Source organism: Aspergillus puulaauensis, chromosome 7 (assembly GCF_016861865.1).
Source record: "Aspergillus puulaauensis MK2 DNA, chromosome 7, nearly complete sequence".
NCBI lineage: Eukaryota > Fungi > Ascomycota > Eurotiomycetes > Eurotiales > Aspergillaceae > Aspergillus > Aspergillus puulaauensis.
In genome coordinates this window covers 1,700,884-1,719,082 of record NC_054863.1, presented here as the reverse complement: position 1 = coordinate 1,719,082, position 18,199 = coordinate 1,700,884, and the positions used below count along the sequence as shown (strand labels likewise).

Sequence of the window (18,199 nt, the reverse complement as noted above, 5' to 3'; positions counted from 1 at the left end):
ACGGGCAGGGTTAGAAGGCTGGTGGCCGAAAATTGCCGCGACCCCTGGCCCGCCTCGTAGCGGCGACTGGCCCTTCATCCTCCGAGTCATCGTCGTCATCTAAAGAGATGGCGCGGTTGGCGGATGAACCTACTGGAGGTTGCGCTCGCGGGCGTGAATTCAGGTTTGCACTGTTTATGGTAGTTGCACCATTGGCACGAGCAGGGGAAGAACTTGACAATATTTGATATGTTGGCACGCGCCGTCGATTGCCAGCTGCAGCAGGTCGAATCGGCTCATCTTCATCGTCATCTTCATCGTCATCGTCTTCTTTCTCGTCATCGTCGTCACCATCAGTGTCGCTGCCGTCGGCCGTATCCGTGTCTTCGCCATCATCATCATCGTCGACCTCACTGTCCGGTGCCCCATTTAGGTCGTATGTATTAGGGTGGACGGTGCCATATCCCGAGCCTGGCGACTCATTAAATATGGCGTGTAACTCAGCTCTACTGTATGAAGGATGCCCAGCAATGGTTGATCGGTCCGACTCTGAAGCGTAATTCCCTGATGGTTCATCGTCATCAATAAAGGAATCCATATCCTCGTCCTCGTCATCGTCCTCTTCATCATCATCCTCGTCGTGGGCAGAGTCGTGAGAGTCGTGTGAATCGAATTCTGAATGACCATAGTGATACTCGGGGGGAAATGAGCCAGGTATCATGCCAGGCATTAAGCCGTAGCCATTGCGACCATGGGGAGCAACGTAGCGAAATTCAGCAGGAAGAGTCCCCAACGGCATCCCGTCATACCACTCTGTCCAGTCGAAGCCTGGTGGTTCCCCGAAGCCATCCTCGATTTCGTCATCAACTTCTTCATATGGATCATCCGTCATTTCTGAGTTATCCGAGTCACTCCTCCAATCGGTACCTGACATAGAGTCATCGTCGGGCCGATATCCGCAGTTCACACAACCCTCCTCATCCAATTCCCAGGAACACTGCGGACAACGAACGACGCCGTCTTCAAGGTCAATAATGGGCCCAGCGGGCGAAGGGCGCGCCTTGTTGAATGTTCCCCGGAATAGACCTCCTTGTTTTGGATCCAAGTTTTGCTTGTCCGCCTCTATCCTCCCCGCCTCCTCAAGCTGATGTGTTTTGTGTTGCTCTGTTGTTTCTCCTTTATCTAGAAGTTCGGCGCGACTGGTAAACAACTGGACAACTGCACGGACCTGAAGATAGTTAGCACATAGCTACAAATAACTGAGAGCCGAGAGGACTTACCAGGTACGCTGGCGCGGGCTGCGATTTCACCGGGGCTCGGCAATCAGGGCAAGTTTTATTGGACCGTCCTTCAGAAAACCATGAGCTCAGGCACTATGGCACAGTAGTTAGTGCGCAGTCACTAGGTAGCGTTAATGGGGGAAGTAAAAACTAACGCCATAGCAAAATGTGTGACCGCAGGCAAGGGTGTAGGGTTCGTAGAGTGGGCGAATACATATCCCGCATTGTATGAGACCGCGGATGTCATCAACATGAGTTTGTAGCGTATGGAAGAGCTAGTCACATAAGAATTCGGTCAGCGCGTATCCCGGTACATTATCACCAAAGCAACATACCCCCGATGCATCCTGCGGAGTGGCACCCTTTGTCCCACAAGGGCCTCTGCTCAAAGCGCATGTCGGAGGGGTAAACCGTGACATATTTTGCGAAGATTTTTTTGTTTTGCACGTATTCGAACGAAGAGTTAACTGAGGTTGAAAACACTATTCTCGAAGTTCTCGGTGAAGCGAGGGTGCTTGCTTCAGGTCAGCAAGAGGAGGGCTGATGTAGGTTGTTTGTTCAAGCAATCGGACGAAGGGCGGGCATAACGCGGGAGAGCGATCGCCGCCGAGCGATGTGTGAGAGTTTCTGGGACGAGGAAATTCCAGAGGCGGTCAACGGGTGTCTCTGGACTAGGGGATTCACTCGTGAGACTCGTGAGGCTCGCAGCGCAGAAACTGGAGGGGCCCGAAAGGAAGGCGATGGCAACCGGCCAGCCGTGCGTGAGCATGGCTTTTTCTGGCGGAATTGGAAGCGCGCAGGAACCAAACGGACCAAACACGCGCGACAAAGCTAATTAGCACCGCGGCCCTGGACCCTTTTGACTTTCCTTCCTCATTGCTCTTCCATCTCTCCTATTTTCACAAGATACGGATACTTTATTCGAAAAAAAATACATGACAGAATCTGACTGACCTTTTCCCTACAATACATCAATCCGTTTCAGGCTCTGGAGATAGCCCGTAACTGTCCAGCCCCAACAGCCGGAAGTTCCAACGGCGTCAACTGCTCGCTATCTCTTCATATTCGTGGAAACTACTAGTACCAAAATTCTGCCTGGATTTTGACTCGACATTATTCAGTAACTAACATCACCTCGCTTACTCGGCGTTTCGGCGTGGCATTAGCACCGACCTTGTAACCAGATCTCGCAGCCTATATCGCGCGGCCAGAACGATACGGCCTTGAGAATGATGTCCCGCTTCAAGAGGCTTCCCCTCTTTCATGTGTACTTGTGTAGCTCCCCCCCCTGATGGTTCTGCCTTGGGCTGAAACTAGGTAACTGACCGTCAATCTTACGATCACGAGAGAGAGTAACTAAATCCTGCTGCTGGGAAATCTCCTGCTTCATTTGCGCAATGACCTTATGACTTCCATCACCATTTAGAAGATGTACAGAAAATAGTTCTCTTGTGGGATACAAGTGAAGAAGGAATTCACTGCAGCTAGTGCAGACTAATACTCGAACCAGCACTGCCAAAGCAACGAAACACTGCAGTATCGCAGTAAGCAGCCAGCTAACTAATCTCTGGTATGCGTGGCCTAGCAGCAACAGATTTCATCATCGTGTTACGATGAAGAACATTGTCACGAGCGATGAATGTGATTTCGAATATGCATCAACAAAGCCATCCGGCTGTGCACATGGTGCATTATACAACTGCAACACGACTCGAGATGGGGCTCTAGAATCCGAGTAAGGGTAGCTGTGAATATAATATTACTCCGTGATAAAGCATATTTCATGGGGTCTTGTGATACTGTGGCGACACTAGTAGACTGCCTCAGCAGTGAGAAGTTGTAAATGAATACAATCCAGGGCTGGTACGTAGAGCTGGAGTCGGGTGCTTTCCACTGTAGCTGCAGCTGTAGATCTCCGCGCCAAGACTTCGGTTCCGTCTCCGACTTTTTTCCAACTCGAGCATCTAGACCATCATCGGATCAACTTGTATTCTTTGCCCAGCGGCCCCGTAACATTCCCCAAGCCCGACACATTCTGACTCGTGCCAGTCTATCTTCTCGACTAGAGCCCGTGGACAGCGAGTTCAGATCATGGCCTCCCAAGCAGATCAACAATCGGCCTCATCATCCACCGATCCCTCCGCCAATTCCTGGGGTCGCACGGAGCGAAAGTTCTCGAAGTACGTTGCCTCTCCATCATCGTCCGTTTCTCCCGCTTGCTCTTCGGATGCCTGCATTGAGATTATCTGGGGTATGGCGTTGTAGCTGCGTGATCTAGGTGTCCAAACTGGACCCGTTTTGTTCCGCCAGATTCGCAGCTCGTCCATTCAGCGTCATCCGCCTGGTTCTGATTCTGGTTGTCCTTCACTGACCTGATTTGTTGCTTATCAGCAAATCCGCCAGCGAGTACTATGATCCCTGCCAGGACTTTGCGGATCGAAGTCTAAAATGCATGAAACGCAACGGCTTTGATAGAGCGATGTGTGGCGATTACTTCCAGTATGTAATTCCTTGCAATGTCCGTTTTTTTATCAATCATACAATCAATCGATACCCTGGTTTATCCTGTGGCTGCAACGCTAGACGCTGTGAAAAACGAGGCGTGTACTCGATATCTTTGACTTCATTCCACTGACTGCGAACCTAGAGCATATCGCGATTGCAAGAAACAATGGGTAAGTTATTGTGCCATATCTCACTTTCCATCTCTAGTAGTCAGGGCATGGGGTATGGGCATTTGTATAGTACTGACTGGTCTGCAGTTAACCCAGAAGAAGCATGGGACCGACAACCAGAAAGCATTGGAATGAGCGGGCTTGTCCCAATGTTACATTATGAAGTGCTGCTGTTACCATATCAAGTTCGAACCTAACATGCCAGTGTTGTTTCAATTCCTTGGTTCATTTCTTTGAGTTATCCTCACGATTCGGTTGGCTGCACTGTACGATAATTGTTTTCCAGGATCATTTGAGCCATTTTTATTTTTTCGATGTATTTCCCCTGATCTGTGTCCCAGACTGTTGGCTCACGGACTACCTGTATTACTATGTCCCCTCTTCAACATCAGAATCCCTCCCCGATCAATTGTTTGTTGGGCTGTATATCGCATGGCTATCGGCACTGTTAGAGCTTATTACCAGGCGAAAGTTCCCTGTTTCTTACCCAGAATTGCTAGCTATCATGTGGCATGTATTATTCCGACCCAGATAGTACTATTTAATGAGATATTGTATAAAATGGCCACTGTAGATCTGACATCCACCGTGCGGTAGAAGGCACGGAAGGAGTTCATCTTGATATACTAGCTCAATTTTCAGCACGGACAAGTCGTCTGTTAACAGAAACAAGGCCGTTTTTGCCTAATATTTATTAGTACCATCCCAGGCGTTTGGTTCCTGAAAGTTACAGCAGTATATCCCCACTCCGCAGGCCCTGGTGGGGAATCACCGCCTTCTGCGATTTCCCCGCCCACTTCAACCGCCAAAATGAAGAGAAATATTTCGCCCTCATCATCATCAATCGCCTTTCTTCCCCGCACACCGTGTGCTGTGCTTGATTGCGCAGCATACGAATACCCTTTGGCTATCTACCGAACCGAATACGAGACCCTGCGATCCTGAATCCATATATTAAACTCTCGCCGAGCTCTCACAATGTCGACTAATGATGCCGTATTCCAGCGGCGGAATAAGCAAATCGAGGATGCCATTGACGCCCAGAATTTGAAGCAAGCGCTGCAGCTAATTGAAAAAAGAATCAAGAAAGGAGAGGATACGCCATTCCTGAAAGTATGTCGTTTTATTGCTCCGCGGTTCTACAATGTTTCGCCGCTCCGATCTCTGTTTTACTTGGGAGTCTAGTCTATTGCTGCGCTGAAGCAACTTGGTATTCAGGATTGCTAACTTTGTTTTATTGAAGGCATGGAAAGCGAACATTCTTTTCCGCCACGCCGACGAAACCCACCAGCAGCGTGGTAATACAGAAACCCTCCAGCTATGTAAAGCGAACCCCGCGGTGACAGACCTCGATGCATTGGATATTCTTTATGAGACGCTGCAAAAAATGGGTGGAAATGAGGAGACCATGAGGAATATCTGGGAGAGAGCTGCGAAAGCGAAACCCCAACTTCGTGATATCCAGACGAAATGGTTTAATATCGCTTTTGAGGGCGATGATTGGAAGTCCGCGCAGAAGGTATGTGTGCTTGGTTTATGCTCTTTATATCTGGGAAGAACCCCGAATCTGACATGCCTATTTGGTGATGTGCCATAGGCTGCTATGACCTTGCAGAATAACTTCCCAAAAAAGCGAAAGTACTATATCTGGGCCATCTTCCTTTGCTATCTTCTTGCAGTCGACGAAGCAAGCTCGGAAATGGACCGCAAACTATTCGGCACCCTTGCTTATCGCATGGTTTCTAAGGCTGCTGAAAGCGTCCCGTCTGATCCAGTATGTTGCTCCCTGCCACTTTCGTCTCCTACTTTTCGTGACTCTCTTTGAGCCGGGATGGTAATCTTTATGCCCAACAATACAGAAGGAGTTACTGAGCCCTCCTAGAGCTATACAATCAGCCGAGGAGCTATTGCTACTTGTTAAAATTTATGAGTCTCAAGGACGACATGACGAAATTGTCAAAATCCTAGACAGTGACAACCTTGGAATCAAGTCCAAAATTGTCCAGAATGACTGGTCTTTCGTCGGTGTGAAGCTTGCCAGCTTAGAAAAGGCTGAGATGTGGACTGAGGGCTTGCTATATGCAAAAGAACTTCTTGCTATCCCTACCAATGAAGATGAGCAGAAGGCTATCCAGGAGCGCGACGACTGGGCTGTTTGGCATCTGCTTGTCACCGCAACACAAAAGCTAAATGCCGCAGAGTAAGTTTCAATTATGACGCCCCAACATAGATCGTGATGATTGATAGTATTTCTTCTAGAACGACCTCAGAGGCACAAAACTTCATATCTGAGTTCATTGAATCTCAGCCAAAGTCCCGAAATGCACAACTAGCTCGGCTCGATTTAACACATTCCAGCTTTAAGTCTGGTGCATTAAAACAGGAAGACTTACTTTCTGGCTGCCAGTCATATTTTGATCACAGCAAAAACAAGATTTACTGTTTTGGTGATCTTTTGAGTTACCTTCCGACCTTGGACAAGGATTCTATTTCGGCGTTTGTGAAATATGCATTCGAGGCATCTTTGCAAAATGAGGTATGTTAATGGCAATTGGAGTAATATTATACTTGCTAACCCACCCTTGAAGGCAACTGGCCCATTCAAAGGGGTTGCGGTCATCAACGCCCTAAAGTTGGAATATTGCTTCCTGATGTCCTCGGACGCGGCCAATGTGTCTAAGGAGAAAGTAGAAGACTTTGTATCTCGCTGCCTAAAAGAGTATCGCGAAGTGGGACGCCCTGACCGAAGCTCTGCTCCATCTACCATTGAAAGCCAGCCGAGTGACGACCTGTGCGTTCTTGCAGCAATGGGCCTGCTTCGCTTCAGCAGTAACTGGGTTTCGAGTAAGCATGAGCAGATTCCAGATATCATGCTCATCCGCGCGGCAGCAATCTTGGAGCACCTTATCGTCGATTCCCCGCACAACTATCAAGGATTGCTACTCCTTGTGCGACTTTATCTCCGTTTGGGTGCGGGATCTCTTGCTCTGAAAACCTTCAGCAAACTCTCTGTCAAGCAGATGCAGTTTGAGACAGTTGCACATAACCTCTTCACACGCCTTGCAACTATTCACCCTCACTCCGCACCGCCGATTGAAGGTGCGGAATACAAGGATTTTAATCCGCAGTCTGCCTTCGTCCAGGCTATGATATTTTTCCTAAGCGCGGATGTCACATCCACCCGACATCGTACGAATGGCTTGGAATATGGCAGTTATGTGAACGTGGAGGGAACTATCGAACTCCAGAGGCGACTGAAACAGAGCATCTGTCGTAGAATGTGGGCTTTAGAAGTCAAACGAGTACAGAGACTTGTGGGTGGAAGCCCTGTGGGACGTTACGATGAGATTGGTTTGTACTCCTACCGCTTCCACCCGTGTGTCGATCAGGTGTTTGCTAACCGCAACCTATAGCGAGAGATCCTTCGCCATTAGTTGACCAGCGTACTTTCGACGCGTTCATGAACTGCGAGGCACCTGGTCAGCCTACGTTCGAGCAGTTGATGCGTCTAGGCCCTCTGCCTCAGGTATGCCATTTCCTTGGAGAGTAGACTATGATTGTCATTAACAAGCGTAGGCACAATGGGTGAGGTCAGCTCAGTTGGCCGACAGGCTTTTGGGGCTCCTTAAAGATATGACCGCTCAAAAGCCAATCTCGGCCGCACTTGAAATTCCGGAGCTTGATACCATTATCGGAGCTGATGCCGAATCTGAAATGACTCCTTCAGAGATCGAGTGCACGAAGTCCAACCTAAGTCTGCTACAATTGGCTGTGTATCTGAGTGGATCAAAATCCGTCACATCTGAGCAAGTCGAGAAGAGTTTTGACCAACTGGAGAGCTGGTTGAACTCCACGTTGAAAGCTCTCGCAACAGACGGGAGCAACATTTCGCCACTATTGTTGGAGACGGCGATTATCCTACAACCGGAAGTCCCATATGCTCCAACTTGGCGACTCTTCCATGGTGTACTCACCATTCTTGATTCTATCAAGGCTCTGGCTCAATTGTGCTCTATAGCATCGAAGAAGGGATCCAAGGGTACCAAGCTATCCAAGGATCGAGTTGAAAAACTGTTGGATTTGGGACGCACGGTGCACCAGAGTGCCCAGACGAATATCCTCGTAGCTAAGAAACAACTTTCTGAGTCAGGAAAGCTTGGCTCTTTGATTGACTTGGTTGTTGGCGGCAGTGGCACAAGTGGTTTTGGCCCACAGCTCCGCGGCGAGTTTGAGAAGACCCTTGATACGTCGGCTTTGGAGTTATTCTGCGGCGAATTAATGGAAAGCTGGGACGAAGGGCTTGGTGGTGTGGTGGCTGTGAGGCTGTGATTTCTGGCATATACACCGTAGACATCTAATTTATTGGTCCAGAAATATATAGAGATGGCTTGAATTTTCAAGCATCTTCATAAAGTTGAATCCAGGATCCTTTGGTCATGCGCAAGGATCAACCTGCCGACCGCTGTTATGGATTAAGCTATGGATCGGGTTTCGGTCGTGCGGTGCTGAGTGGTTGTCGTTTGCTTTTTGTTCCTTAGCTTTCTTCTCCCTCCCTGCTCATCCTCACTGGCCACAAATCCCTGTACTTATTCATGCATCCGAAAGAATGAGGAATGGCGAAACTCGATGATGACCAAAAATAAAACGAAATACGGATGCATTTGTGATACCCCAACTCGTACGTACTCCGATCCTGGCGTCCTGCATGCCTGAAGTCGCACGTTCTCACGATCCACGAGGCTGGGAAATTGCGGCACAAGAATGCTGAACCGCAACTCCAAGCAAGGGTGCTTGATCTACAGGACAAACAGAACCCAATCAAGCCTGTTTGTCAAGCCTTCTCACTTCTCCCTCAATTCTTGCGATCTACACTCCAGCCGCTTCTGATGGTGCAAGAGTCGGTCCCCAAGCTTCAAGTGCATCGCCTCCAACTTTCCCAGTCCCAGTCCTCTCAAGTGCCATCTGGCACCCATGCGCAACATTGCCCGGAAATGATCATCGCCCATCACATTTGACAGCGGGTCGTTCTTCACTTGACCTTCAGACCTTCAGACTTGTGTAAGTCAGGGAGGGTTACACTGCAGCTTAGCTCGTGAGCAATGTACGTACTCTGGTCTGCCATTCCAATGACGATCCCCCGGGGCTTACTCTTTAGGTCGTTACATCTGCCCACTGGTTTCCCGCCAGTGGCCATTTCTGACTCTGATACACCGGACGGGCGCACGCTGATAATGGCTTCCCGAGCAGCCTTGCCTTAGCTCGTTTCCATTTGACGTGAGATATATTTGGTGCTTTTCCTGGTCAGCTTCGATGGATTAAGCCCGGGCCACGTCGACGTGCCATTTCTCTCGTCGCCATCGCCCCCCCCCACCATAGTGATGGTTGGTACTGGGGTATTTGGTCGCGATGTTGGCGACCAGAGTCCAGATCCCCAGTCTTATGACTACCGACATTCGGCGCGAACATGGGATGTCGTTACACAGGTGGTATGCCTTACTGTAACCACCATTTGTATTGGGATGCGGATGTACTCGAAGCTTTTGGTGTTGAAGAATCCCGGATGGGAAGACTGTATGTATTATCTCGACACTGGGGTATTCGTTAGTCGATTTGGCTAAAATGAGTTGATAGATACATGTTTGCTGGCTTGGGTATGATGCCTACGAGCTCTTGTTCTCCTAGATATTATGCACTCTCGCTGACTAGCTTTTTTCCAGCTTGGATTGATAGCCTATGCTGTGATCACCATCGAAGCAGATAAACACGGCAATGGGGTCCATCAAGATGTGGTAGCGCCGTCTGATCTAAAAGAGTACGCAAAGGTGAGGTTGGTCTCTCGCTGGCGGGGGAGAGTCTATATACTAACATGGTCCATTGTTGGTGTAGTTGGCGAATTCTTCGCAAATTGTGTATGCGCCTCTGATATTCGTCACAAAGCTGTCTCTCTTTCTCCTGTATCTACGAGTGTTTGCGCCGTCCCGCAAAGGTAGCACGTACCGAATCATCCACTTGTTCATCTGGTTTAATGTGGCGTTCTACCTTGCGAACTTCTTCTTGAAGATATTCCAGTGCATTCCACGGTCTAGAATTTGGGACCCAGACACTCCAGGACATTGTATCAACATCAACATCCCGATTCTCGTGACGGCGGCAATTAATGTCCTTTCTGACATTATGATGCTCGTCCTTCCCATCGTTTGCGTTTGGAGACTGCAAATGACCACGAGAAGAAAGATAGGAATATCCGCTATATTCGCTGCTGGTGTATTGTATGTTCTCAATCTCTCCGGATATAACTCGGATATAATGCTGACGATGATACCTCAGCGGGTGCTTTTCCAGTATAATGCGTCTCGTAGTAAGCGTCAAGGACAGAGATACAAAAGATAAAACATATGACTGGTTCTCGGAATTCCTTTGGACGTAAGTTCGCTACCTCACTATTAGTTTTGGCTATATTTGGATTGACCGTGACTAGCACAGCTGAAGTCACCTGCGGAATCGTTGCCAGCAGCCTCCCAGCATTGCCAACCTTCTTCCGCCACTTCTTCACCAAAGCCAAGTCAAAACTGTCCGATCTGAGCCGTACAAGAGGTTCAACTGCACAAAGCAATTCTTTCGGTAAACCAGAAGAGTCGTATGCCCTATCGCGCGGCCGGAAGAATCAACTATCTCATAGCTTGTTTACTATGGAGCGGTCGACTGATCCTGAACGCGAATCGGACGATGATAGAGCACGGATATTCTGCGGATCTGGTTATGCAACTGAAGCCAGAGTCGAAAGGAGCAGAACTCCAGTACAAGGGGGCTATTATGGGGAAGCACGTTCAGGATTGGAGAGAGAAGATGGCCATGGCCGCGGCATATTGAGAATCATCGAAGTGGACGTGGAATCAGGACCGGGGTAGGTTCATAGTGGCTAGAAAAATGCATTTGGTTGACCCAATGATCAAAACAATGAAAAAAAGCCCTAATAGCAATCTCATTAACCCCGGGTACCTGCAGTCTCCCCAATTCCAGAAGCATAGCCCTTTGACGCCTGAGGCATTAACAGACCCTGTACGGAGTAGATATATCTTGGCGCCCGTGACATAGCCCTAGCCCTAACAGCCTAACCCTCGCTACGCACCAAGGCGGTGGACCCACCGCCGAACCCAGAAACACTGGAGGAACTTTGAGTCCGCACCGACTTCGACAACTTCAGCCAACAACCTCCCCGTCGCCAACCAGTCGTCTCCGATAATCTCGTCGCGATGGCTCAAGAACGTTCCGGTATCGCGGTTGGTCTCAACAAGGGCCACGTATGTATCCTGTTTTCTTTTCGTGTCTGAAACTTTTGACGGATGGATGGAATGGATGGATGGGAGAGTGAGGAAGTTTTCCGTCGAATCGAGCCGAGTCAGTCGATGTGAACAGCGTGCGGATATACAGATATTTCGCCTGGAATTTTTTTTTGAGCAGAGTGTGGTCGGGAAAAGGTGCAATTGAAATCATTGAAGATTTCAGTGGCCAACAAGACTGCAACAGGACATACGACAATACACGAAAGAATTTGGAACCCGACAGGAAGAAACCTGGACGATGGAATCTACCATGGACAAAACATGTCGAACTCGCCTCCGCCGAAATTGATACGACTCGACACATCTCAACTTGACGCGAAAACTCTCCGAGCCATTTACCATCCATCCATTTATCCATTCGTCTAAGAGGTCAAATTATTGCTGGACGGTGATGAACTAACCGGTCATATTTTGCTACAGAAAACCACCCCCCTTAACACCCCCAAGAACCGCATCAGCCGCTCCAAGGGCAAGGCCTCCCGCCGAACCGCTTTCGTTCGCGACATCGCCCGTGAGGTCGTCGGTCTCGCTCCCTATGAGCGCCGTGTCATCGAACTTCTGAGGAACGCTCAGGACAAGCGTGCCCGTAAGCTCGCAAAGAAGAGAGTATGTTTTCACCGATAATTCCTTGCTTGCGGGAATGGGTGGGGTTCAGCAGAGAGGATTACGGTTGAGGATATTCATTGGATTGGGCACCATTTCCATCAACCGGTTAATGGTTTTTGGATAACCTCAGCCCCATCCAAGGATTGAATCATTGGAGTCTGGAGTCGCTCTCTGAAACCACCCAACCCCATCTAAATATTCCCCTAAACAAAGGAACCAGGCTAACCAGCTTTCTCTTCCGTACAGCTCGGTACCTTCACCCGCGGCAAGAGAAAGGTCGAGGATATGCAGCGCGTCATCGCTGAGGCCCGCCGTGTTGGAGCTCACTAAATTTAACTTTATTCCCGTTTTCTTTCTACCTACTGTCTATGTCTCTCCAAAATTAGCCGAGAACGAGATGAATGAAAACAAAGTTTAAAAAAAAAGTGAGAACACGTTCTTTTCTCTGTTACTATCTCTATCCATCCTGTTACTTGGATCGGGTACGATACGAATTACATCCAAGAGCTGAGGCTGGGTGGTGGTATGTGTATGACGCGATATAAGATGGACCTACCTCGGCGACCTACCGACCTATTCAGGAGGGGGGAGCGGGTGGGTGAAAACATGGTTGGGGATTACCTACGAAGTCTAATTCAAAATGCATATTGAAGACCATCGGGCAATTGGCTGGTTTTTGTCGCCGAGAATGCCTTCTTAAGGCCGCTCTTTTACAGACGGGTTCTCAAGCTACTTGCATCACTGTATTTCTATTCGACAATTTCATCGTAGGGCAGCAAACTTTTTCGCAACAGTGCATATGGCAACGGCTACTCCGTAGAATTTTCCCACAAATTAATTTCGTTTTATTCGTTATCAGTTACATGGCAGGTAGAGCTCTGGGTCGGAAAATGGAAAACCTCTATTTCTTTCCTGGCAACTTCAACCATTTCGGGATTTTGCGAGCGCCAGACTTATCGCCGTTGGTCTTGGTGGAATCACTTGGCTTTATTGAAGTCGAGACGTCTGCTGAGGTGTCCATAACATCTGCGGGCTGCTCTACTTTATGCTCTTGAGCTTTGGTTTGGAGCTCCGGTTTTAAGATTCCAGAGCGGCTCTGTTGAGCGGCTGTAGATGCCGTCGGGTCCCACGAGAAGTTCACAAGCACGCGGCCAGTCATGCCGTGATTTTTTATCAGAAGGCCTTGCTCTGAATCGGGGAGCGTGGATTGGAAGGGGACGCTCGTTTGGTGAGATTTTGATGCGGCAGGCCCAGAGAAATTTGTGAGGATGAATTTCTCTTGGGAATATGGTGGTGCCAAACAACTGCGGACGAAGCCATAAAGGGTTTTTCCTGTATCCTGTTGCCCAAATCTGGAAACGACCTGGCTTTGATCTGGAAGTCGGACCTTTACTTCCACTTCCTTGACGGATGCGCGACGCTCTTCCTCTGCCGTAGCTGCAGCCGCGATTTCGGTATCTGATCGGAGGCGTGTGTTTTTGCTGGACGCTTGGAGTCGTCGTTGGTGTATCTGGGCATGCTCGACCGAAGGTACGTAGTCGGATTCGTTGTAAGCAGTTTGAGCCGACTGGGGAGTGTCGCTTGAAGGTGGCGCGTAGACAGTAATGGGCCGCGATTCACTTTTTGATGGCTCAGGCTGTTGGGACGGAGTATCTGAGGTGGTTTCTGAAGGTGTTTTTGTAGGTTGTTGATCTTGGCTAGGGTTATATTGAACTGCACTAGAACTGGGCGGTGGTGGTTCAAGGGATTGTGGGATGTTCTCTTTGTCTTTCTCTGGTTCTGCCTGTGATGTAGATGCTTGTTCAGCCGGTGCAACCTCATCTCCGGACGATTTAAAGTATTCGTGAATCTGCGTCATGGCATCCTCCAGTGGTTGATCTGTCCGGCGGAAGCTCAACCGCACCAGCACATTCCCGCTGTTGAATCCTAATTGAGCCAGTGACTTTTGGAAATCCGGCAAAGTGGATAGCTCGCGATCTAATATCTGTACGACGGGAGTCTCATAGAACAAACGTCCGGACCCTTGCCCTTCGGTAACAGGAACCCCACGACCTGTTAGATTCCGGAGACTAGTTGTGCCAGCAACGCCGGCTTCGAACTTGCGAAGCAGCATCCAAATACTGGTTGTACTGGGGAATTTGTCCATGAGACGTCCATTTGGGGCATCTCGTGCTTCTGACGCCGGAAGTTGGAGGGCTACTGTGACGACGGAGGGGGACCGAGAAAGCTGTACAAGCTCCAGTTTTGCACCGGGGGAGAGTCCGGAAAGACGGAAGGCGAGAGATAGATCGAGCTGTTTGCTTTTGTGTCTTAAGATTGGGCAGAGTTAGTATATGATAATTTTCTTATAACTAGATTATGCAGGCTTACTTCAGTCCATATTGACTAGCGTTCACGCCTAGCTTTTTGCAGGCCTCTTGTAATATGTCGGTCAGATACTTCCCGGGCGTCGTTTTGATTGTAGCTCTTCGGGCTGTTGAGTCGAGAACTACGACATGAGAGCTCATGGTAGTGGTGAGGCTATTGCGGGGTCGATGCTCTAGACAGCGAGGTCCAGGAAAGTGGGGAGCGGTAAGCTCAACAGAGGGTATCTTAAGGTAGATAGTTGAAACCCGGAGCTAAGTCAGAAATGGAATGATAGAAAAAAAGCGAAAGAGTTGGTTGAAATGGAGGATGGGGTGTTTGAAAGATCGAGCATGGAGCAGGCAGCGGGCGGCGCGTCATCGGAAGAAGCTGAGAGGCCAGACGCCAACCTTCCGCCGACAGACTGAGAGCTCCAGCTTCACTTTCCATCTCCATCACCTCTTTCATCCCCATCCCTCTCCCACCACCCCCCCTTACTCAGTCGCTCTCCTGTCTCACACGTCTTCGGTTTTCTTAATTTTGCTATTGAATCGGATTTTCAATTCGCCTTCGTCATGGTATGTGGACTTTCCCTACTCGCCATTCAAGCAAGCACTTAGCTGACCGACTCCTTCAGAGTAACCCGTTCGACATCAGTACGCCCTCTCCTGCCTTCCTACCCCTCCATGGCATTCAAATCGGTATACTAACTGGGAAATAACAGATGGCGGTGCCTGTGTCGCCATGGTCGGCAAGGACTGCGTCGCAATCGCCTGCGATCTCCGACTCGGAATGCAAGCCCTGACGGTTTCCAACAACTTCCCCAAGATCTTCAACTACGCCCCCGGAACATATCTCGGCCTCACCGGTCTCGCGACCGACGTTTCCACCGTCTCAGACCTCTTCCGTTACAAAGTAAACATGTACCGTCTCCGTGAAGAACGGCACATTGCACCTCGGACTCTCGCCAACCTTGTCAGCTCATCGCTGTACGAGAAACGTTTCGGAGCATACTTTGTTAGCCCGGTTATTGCCGGTATCAATAACACAACAGGAAAGCCTTTTATTTGCGGCTTCGACAGCATTGGGTGTATCGATTTCGCCAAGGATTTCATTGTGAGCGGAACTGCGGGTGATCAGCTATTTGGTACTTGCGAAGGATTGTGGGAGCCAGACCTCGTATGTTTTCTGCCTGAATATATGGTTTATTGGCATAAGGATGATGTTGGCTAACCGAAGGCACTAGTCTCCCGAGGACCTGTTCGAAACACTCTCCCAGGCACTCCTCAGTGCTGTCGACAGAGATGCCCTGTCGGGTTGGGGTGCTCAAGTATACATCATAGAGAAGGACAAGGTGACCCAGCGGCTACTGAAGGGACGACAAGACTAGACGTGCTCGTCGGAGTTCTAATGGGGTTATACTGTTTTCTGTTTTAATGCAAATCTCATAACCTCGGAAATATACGGGTTGAAAGCAGTATCAAATACCTGTTTACTTTAGTAGATTGCAGTGTCGTTCCTGTATCATCCATATTCCAATGAGTAGAGTTATGTACCGCGTGCCTTGCACCAATTCCAGACGCATCTTTCCTTCGAGGATCCAGCACAACCATTCCTGGGTTATATGTGCAAAAGGTATCTAAACCATGATTTATCATTCAAACCCATTCCTTCCACTGACAACCCCAAAAGCCGGCCCACCCTTCCCGAAAAACCCCCTCACATCGCCAACCAGAAGATCAGGGACCTCCCAGGCCGCAAAATGTCCACCGCGCGGGTATTCAGTAGCCTTCACAGTAGATCCCAGCAGCTTCGTCCAGGACATTGGATACTTCATCAACTCATTCTTAAACTGTGCCACACCGATTTTCACACTCGCAGGCGCAGGAACCGACATTGACTCCGAAAGGGATCCGTCCTCTGCAGTCTCGTAGTAGATCCGCGTCGAGGCCGCCGGTCCTGCAGCGGAAAAGAAGTAGATAGTTATCCATATTAGGATCTCGTCGTCTGTCCAGGGATAGCTATCTGTCCATAGATGGAGTTTGTCGTAGATCCAGGCTAGGAGGGCAACGGGGCTATCGTGGAGTGCGTAGCCCAGTGTCTGCGGCCGGGTGGACTGCTGGATCATGTACCCGCTACCCTTGGTTAAGTAGTTGAAGACAGAGGATAGGTAGGCCTTTCTATCTCGGGAAAATGGGACTGGAAGGAGGTCCTGAATAAAAAAGAGTGGGTTCTGCCAGGGCATGGGGAAGCGCATGGGAATGAAGTTTAGGTGGATTGCTTTGACGTGATCTGGATATTTTCGAGCCATTGTTCGAGAGACGAAACTACCCCAGTCGCCGCCTTGGGTTACTAGATGATTGGTTTTGATGTTAGATCGTTTTCCTTTGGTGTTTCTGTGGTTGATACGATGGACGCACCGTATTCTTTGTAGCCTAGGGTTGTCATGACATTGTGTAGAGCCTCTGCGTATTGATGGAGGCCGAACCCACGCTGTGAAGGTTAACCCTGGAATCTATATGATTGAAGAGTATCATAGATACAAACCTTTTTCACTGCTGAAGAGAAGCCGAAATTCGGCAGAGAGGGGGCTACCACATCGAATGCTGGACTGTTCTCGACGCCGCTGGTTAGTAGTGGAATCAGCTTGGTGGCCTCGATGAAACTTCCTGGCCCTGGGTGAAATTTACATTTAGCAGGCAATAATTGAAGTATAAGCACAGAGAGAATCCTTACATCCATGAATAAATAGCAGGGGAATGGCTCCCGGGCGCTTGCTCGTATGGTGCAGATAGTGGATTTCTAGGTCATCGAAACCGTCGACAGATACAGAGGTGGTGAATTGCTTAAATTGTTCATTCAATTTTTGTTCCTGCTCTCGCCAGTTAAATCCGTCTCGCCAGTAGCTCGTTAGTCGTTTGATTTCGCTGAGGGGTACTCCCATGTCCCACCCAACACTGTCGAGTTCATCCGGAAAGGTTGCAGACTCGAGTTTCTGGTGGAGGCGCTCTAGCGCCTCATCAGGAACAGCGATGTTAAACGGTATGGGCGGCATCTGTACTATTATAGCAGAGTGATATGCGAGATGAACTCTGTAGTAGAATTTCGGAGCAGATGGCGCTCGTTTTGTTGTTATGATTGTATTCACGTGTTACCGTGGTTAATGGCTACTGTACCGGTATACTACCGACTCTACAAATGCTGTGCTGCCAACCGAAACCATGGAACCTATGGAAACAAAGTACTTGTTCGCTACCATGACCGCTTTAATAATCAAATAACTCTTTTAGGCAACTAACTATTTTGCTTGTTCGCCCAGATGCCGAGTCGTTTGAGATCGGTAGTCCCTGCGTTGCTCTGCCTGGGGTGTTTGGTCTCCTGAACCCCCGCGTCTAGACCCGGCGATCGGCTCCCAATAATAAGACAGGCTCCATCTCGACAAGCCACCGACCGGCTCTAATTCTGCGTTTCCCCTCCTCGTCTTCCTCCTCGTCAGGTCGTCAGACATCGTCGTCTTCCGTCCAGCGGTCTGCCACTGCCGTCCGTCTCCTCTTCCGTTTAATTCAACCGATACCTTAGTATCTATTTCAGAAGAGACGGACAGCAATACCGATCGGCCTTCCCTCCACTAGTCCAACGAACGTCGGAATCTGCCCACCGACGATTGCTTTCCCTACTTCGCCGTCGCCCACGAGTATACGAACACCATAATCCTAAACCTATATTCATCATATCCTTCCGAGTGGACGCCTGCTCTCCGTAGAGCGTCGCACCTCGCCGCGGGCCTGCGTGGTTCGTCTCCCAGTCTGGTAGTGATTGATGTATGCAGGTGTATCTAAACGCCTTGCGGTTTGAGCTCCTGACTAACTGCGGTCTTGCTCTAGTCCGAGCGCCATGCGCTGTCTCCCATCTAGAGACGTAGCTCGCAATTTGTTGGTCTCCTACCAATCACCCTCAGTATCTTGGCGGCCTC

General features: G+C 49.3%; 8 protein-coding genes across 8 annotated transcripts; 5 read left to right on the top strand and 3 right to left on the bottom strand.

Moving 5' to 3' along the window:
• Positions 1 to 10: 10 nt before the first annotated feature.
• Positions 11 to 1,678, bottom strand: PSH1 (uncharacterized protein; the record flags this gene model as incomplete). The annotated part of the gene is made up of 4 exons (XM_041695539.1): positions 11 to 1,207; positions 1,260 to 1,352; positions 1,415 to 1,534; positions 1,595 to 1,678. The coding sequence occupies 4 exons, from the start codon at positions 1,676 to 1,678 to the stop codon at positions 11 to 13; spliced, it is 1,494 nt and encodes a 497-aa protein (XP_041561260.1).
• A 1,672-nt stretch (positions 1,679 to 3,350) lies between these two features.
• Positions 3,351 to 4,069, top strand: COX23 (coiled-coil-helix-coiled-coil-helix domain-containing protein; the record flags this gene model as incomplete). Its single annotated transcript, XM_041695538.1, has 4 exons — positions 3,351 to 3,439; positions 3,651 to 3,758; positions 3,907 to 3,934; positions 4,022 to 4,069. 4 exons carry the CDS (start codon positions 3,351 to 3,353, stop codon positions 4,067 to 4,069), a joined length of 273 nt encoding a protein of 90 aa, XP_041561259.1.
• Positions 4,070 to 4,912: 843 nt separating this feature from the next.
• On the top strand, positions 4,913 to 8,263 carry APUU_70642A (MDM20/NAA25 family protein; the record flags this gene model as incomplete). The annotated part of the gene is made up of 8 exons (XM_041695537.1): positions 4,913 to 5,047; positions 5,178 to 5,453; positions 5,532 to 5,708; positions 5,794 to 6,134; positions 6,194 to 6,470; positions 6,523 to 7,285; positions 7,348 to 7,460; positions 7,511 to 8,263. The coding sequence occupies 8 exons, from the start codon at positions 4,913 to 4,915 to the stop codon at positions 8,261 to 8,263; spliced, it is 2,835 nt and encodes a 944-aa protein (XP_041561258.1).
• A 1,049-nt stretch (positions 8,264 to 9,312) lies between these two features.
• On the top strand, positions 9,313 to 10,842 carry APUU_70641A (uncharacterized protein; the record flags this gene model as incomplete). Its single annotated transcript, XM_041695536.1, has 6 exons — positions 9,313 to 9,505; positions 9,566 to 9,585; positions 9,652 to 9,756; positions 9,821 to 10,203; positions 10,262 to 10,357; positions 10,413 to 10,842. 6 exons carry the CDS (start codon positions 9,313 to 9,315, stop codon positions 10,840 to 10,842), a joined length of 1,227 nt encoding a protein of 408 aa, XP_041561257.1.
• A 345-nt stretch (positions 10,843 to 11,187) lies between these two features.
• Positions 11,188 to 12,213, top strand: RPL36 (60S ribosomal protein eL36; the record flags this gene model as incomplete). Its single annotated transcript, XM_041695535.1, has 3 exons — positions 11,188 to 11,235; positions 11,698 to 11,883; positions 12,130 to 12,213. The coding sequence occupies 3 exons, from the start codon at positions 11,188 to 11,190 to the stop codon at positions 12,211 to 12,213; spliced, it is 318 nt and encodes a 105-aa protein (XP_041561256.1).
• A 571-nt stretch (positions 12,214 to 12,784) lies between these two features.
• Positions 12,785 to 14,390, bottom strand: APUU_70639S (putative UBX domain protein; the record flags this gene model as incomplete). Its single annotated transcript, XM_041695533.1, has 2 exons — positions 12,785 to 14,192; positions 14,254 to 14,390. The coding sequence occupies 2 exons, from the start codon at positions 14,388 to 14,390 to the stop codon at positions 12,785 to 12,787; spliced, it is 1,545 nt and encodes a 514-aa protein (XP_041561255.1).
• A 411-nt stretch (positions 14,391 to 14,801) lies between these two features.
• Positions 14,802 to 15,616, top strand: pup3 (proteasome core particle subunit beta 3; the record flags this gene model as incomplete). The annotated part of the gene is made up of 4 exons (XM_041695532.1): positions 14,802 to 14,804; positions 14,864 to 14,882; positions 14,951 to 15,405; positions 15,473 to 15,616. 4 exons carry the CDS (start codon positions 14,802 to 14,804, stop codon positions 15,614 to 15,616), a joined length of 621 nt encoding a protein of 206 aa, XP_041561254.1.
• Positions 15,617 to 15,880: 264 nt separating this feature from the next.
• On the bottom strand, positions 15,881 to 17,281 carry APUU_70637S (epoxide hydrolase; the record flags this gene model as incomplete). The annotated part of the gene is made up of 4 exons (XM_041695531.1): positions 15,881 to 16,578; positions 16,647 to 16,719; positions 16,774 to 16,901; positions 16,963 to 17,281. 4 exons carry the CDS (start codon positions 17,279 to 17,281, stop codon positions 15,881 to 15,883), a joined length of 1,218 nt encoding a protein of 405 aa, XP_041561253.1.
• Positions 17,282 to 18,199: the final 918 nt, after the last annotated feature.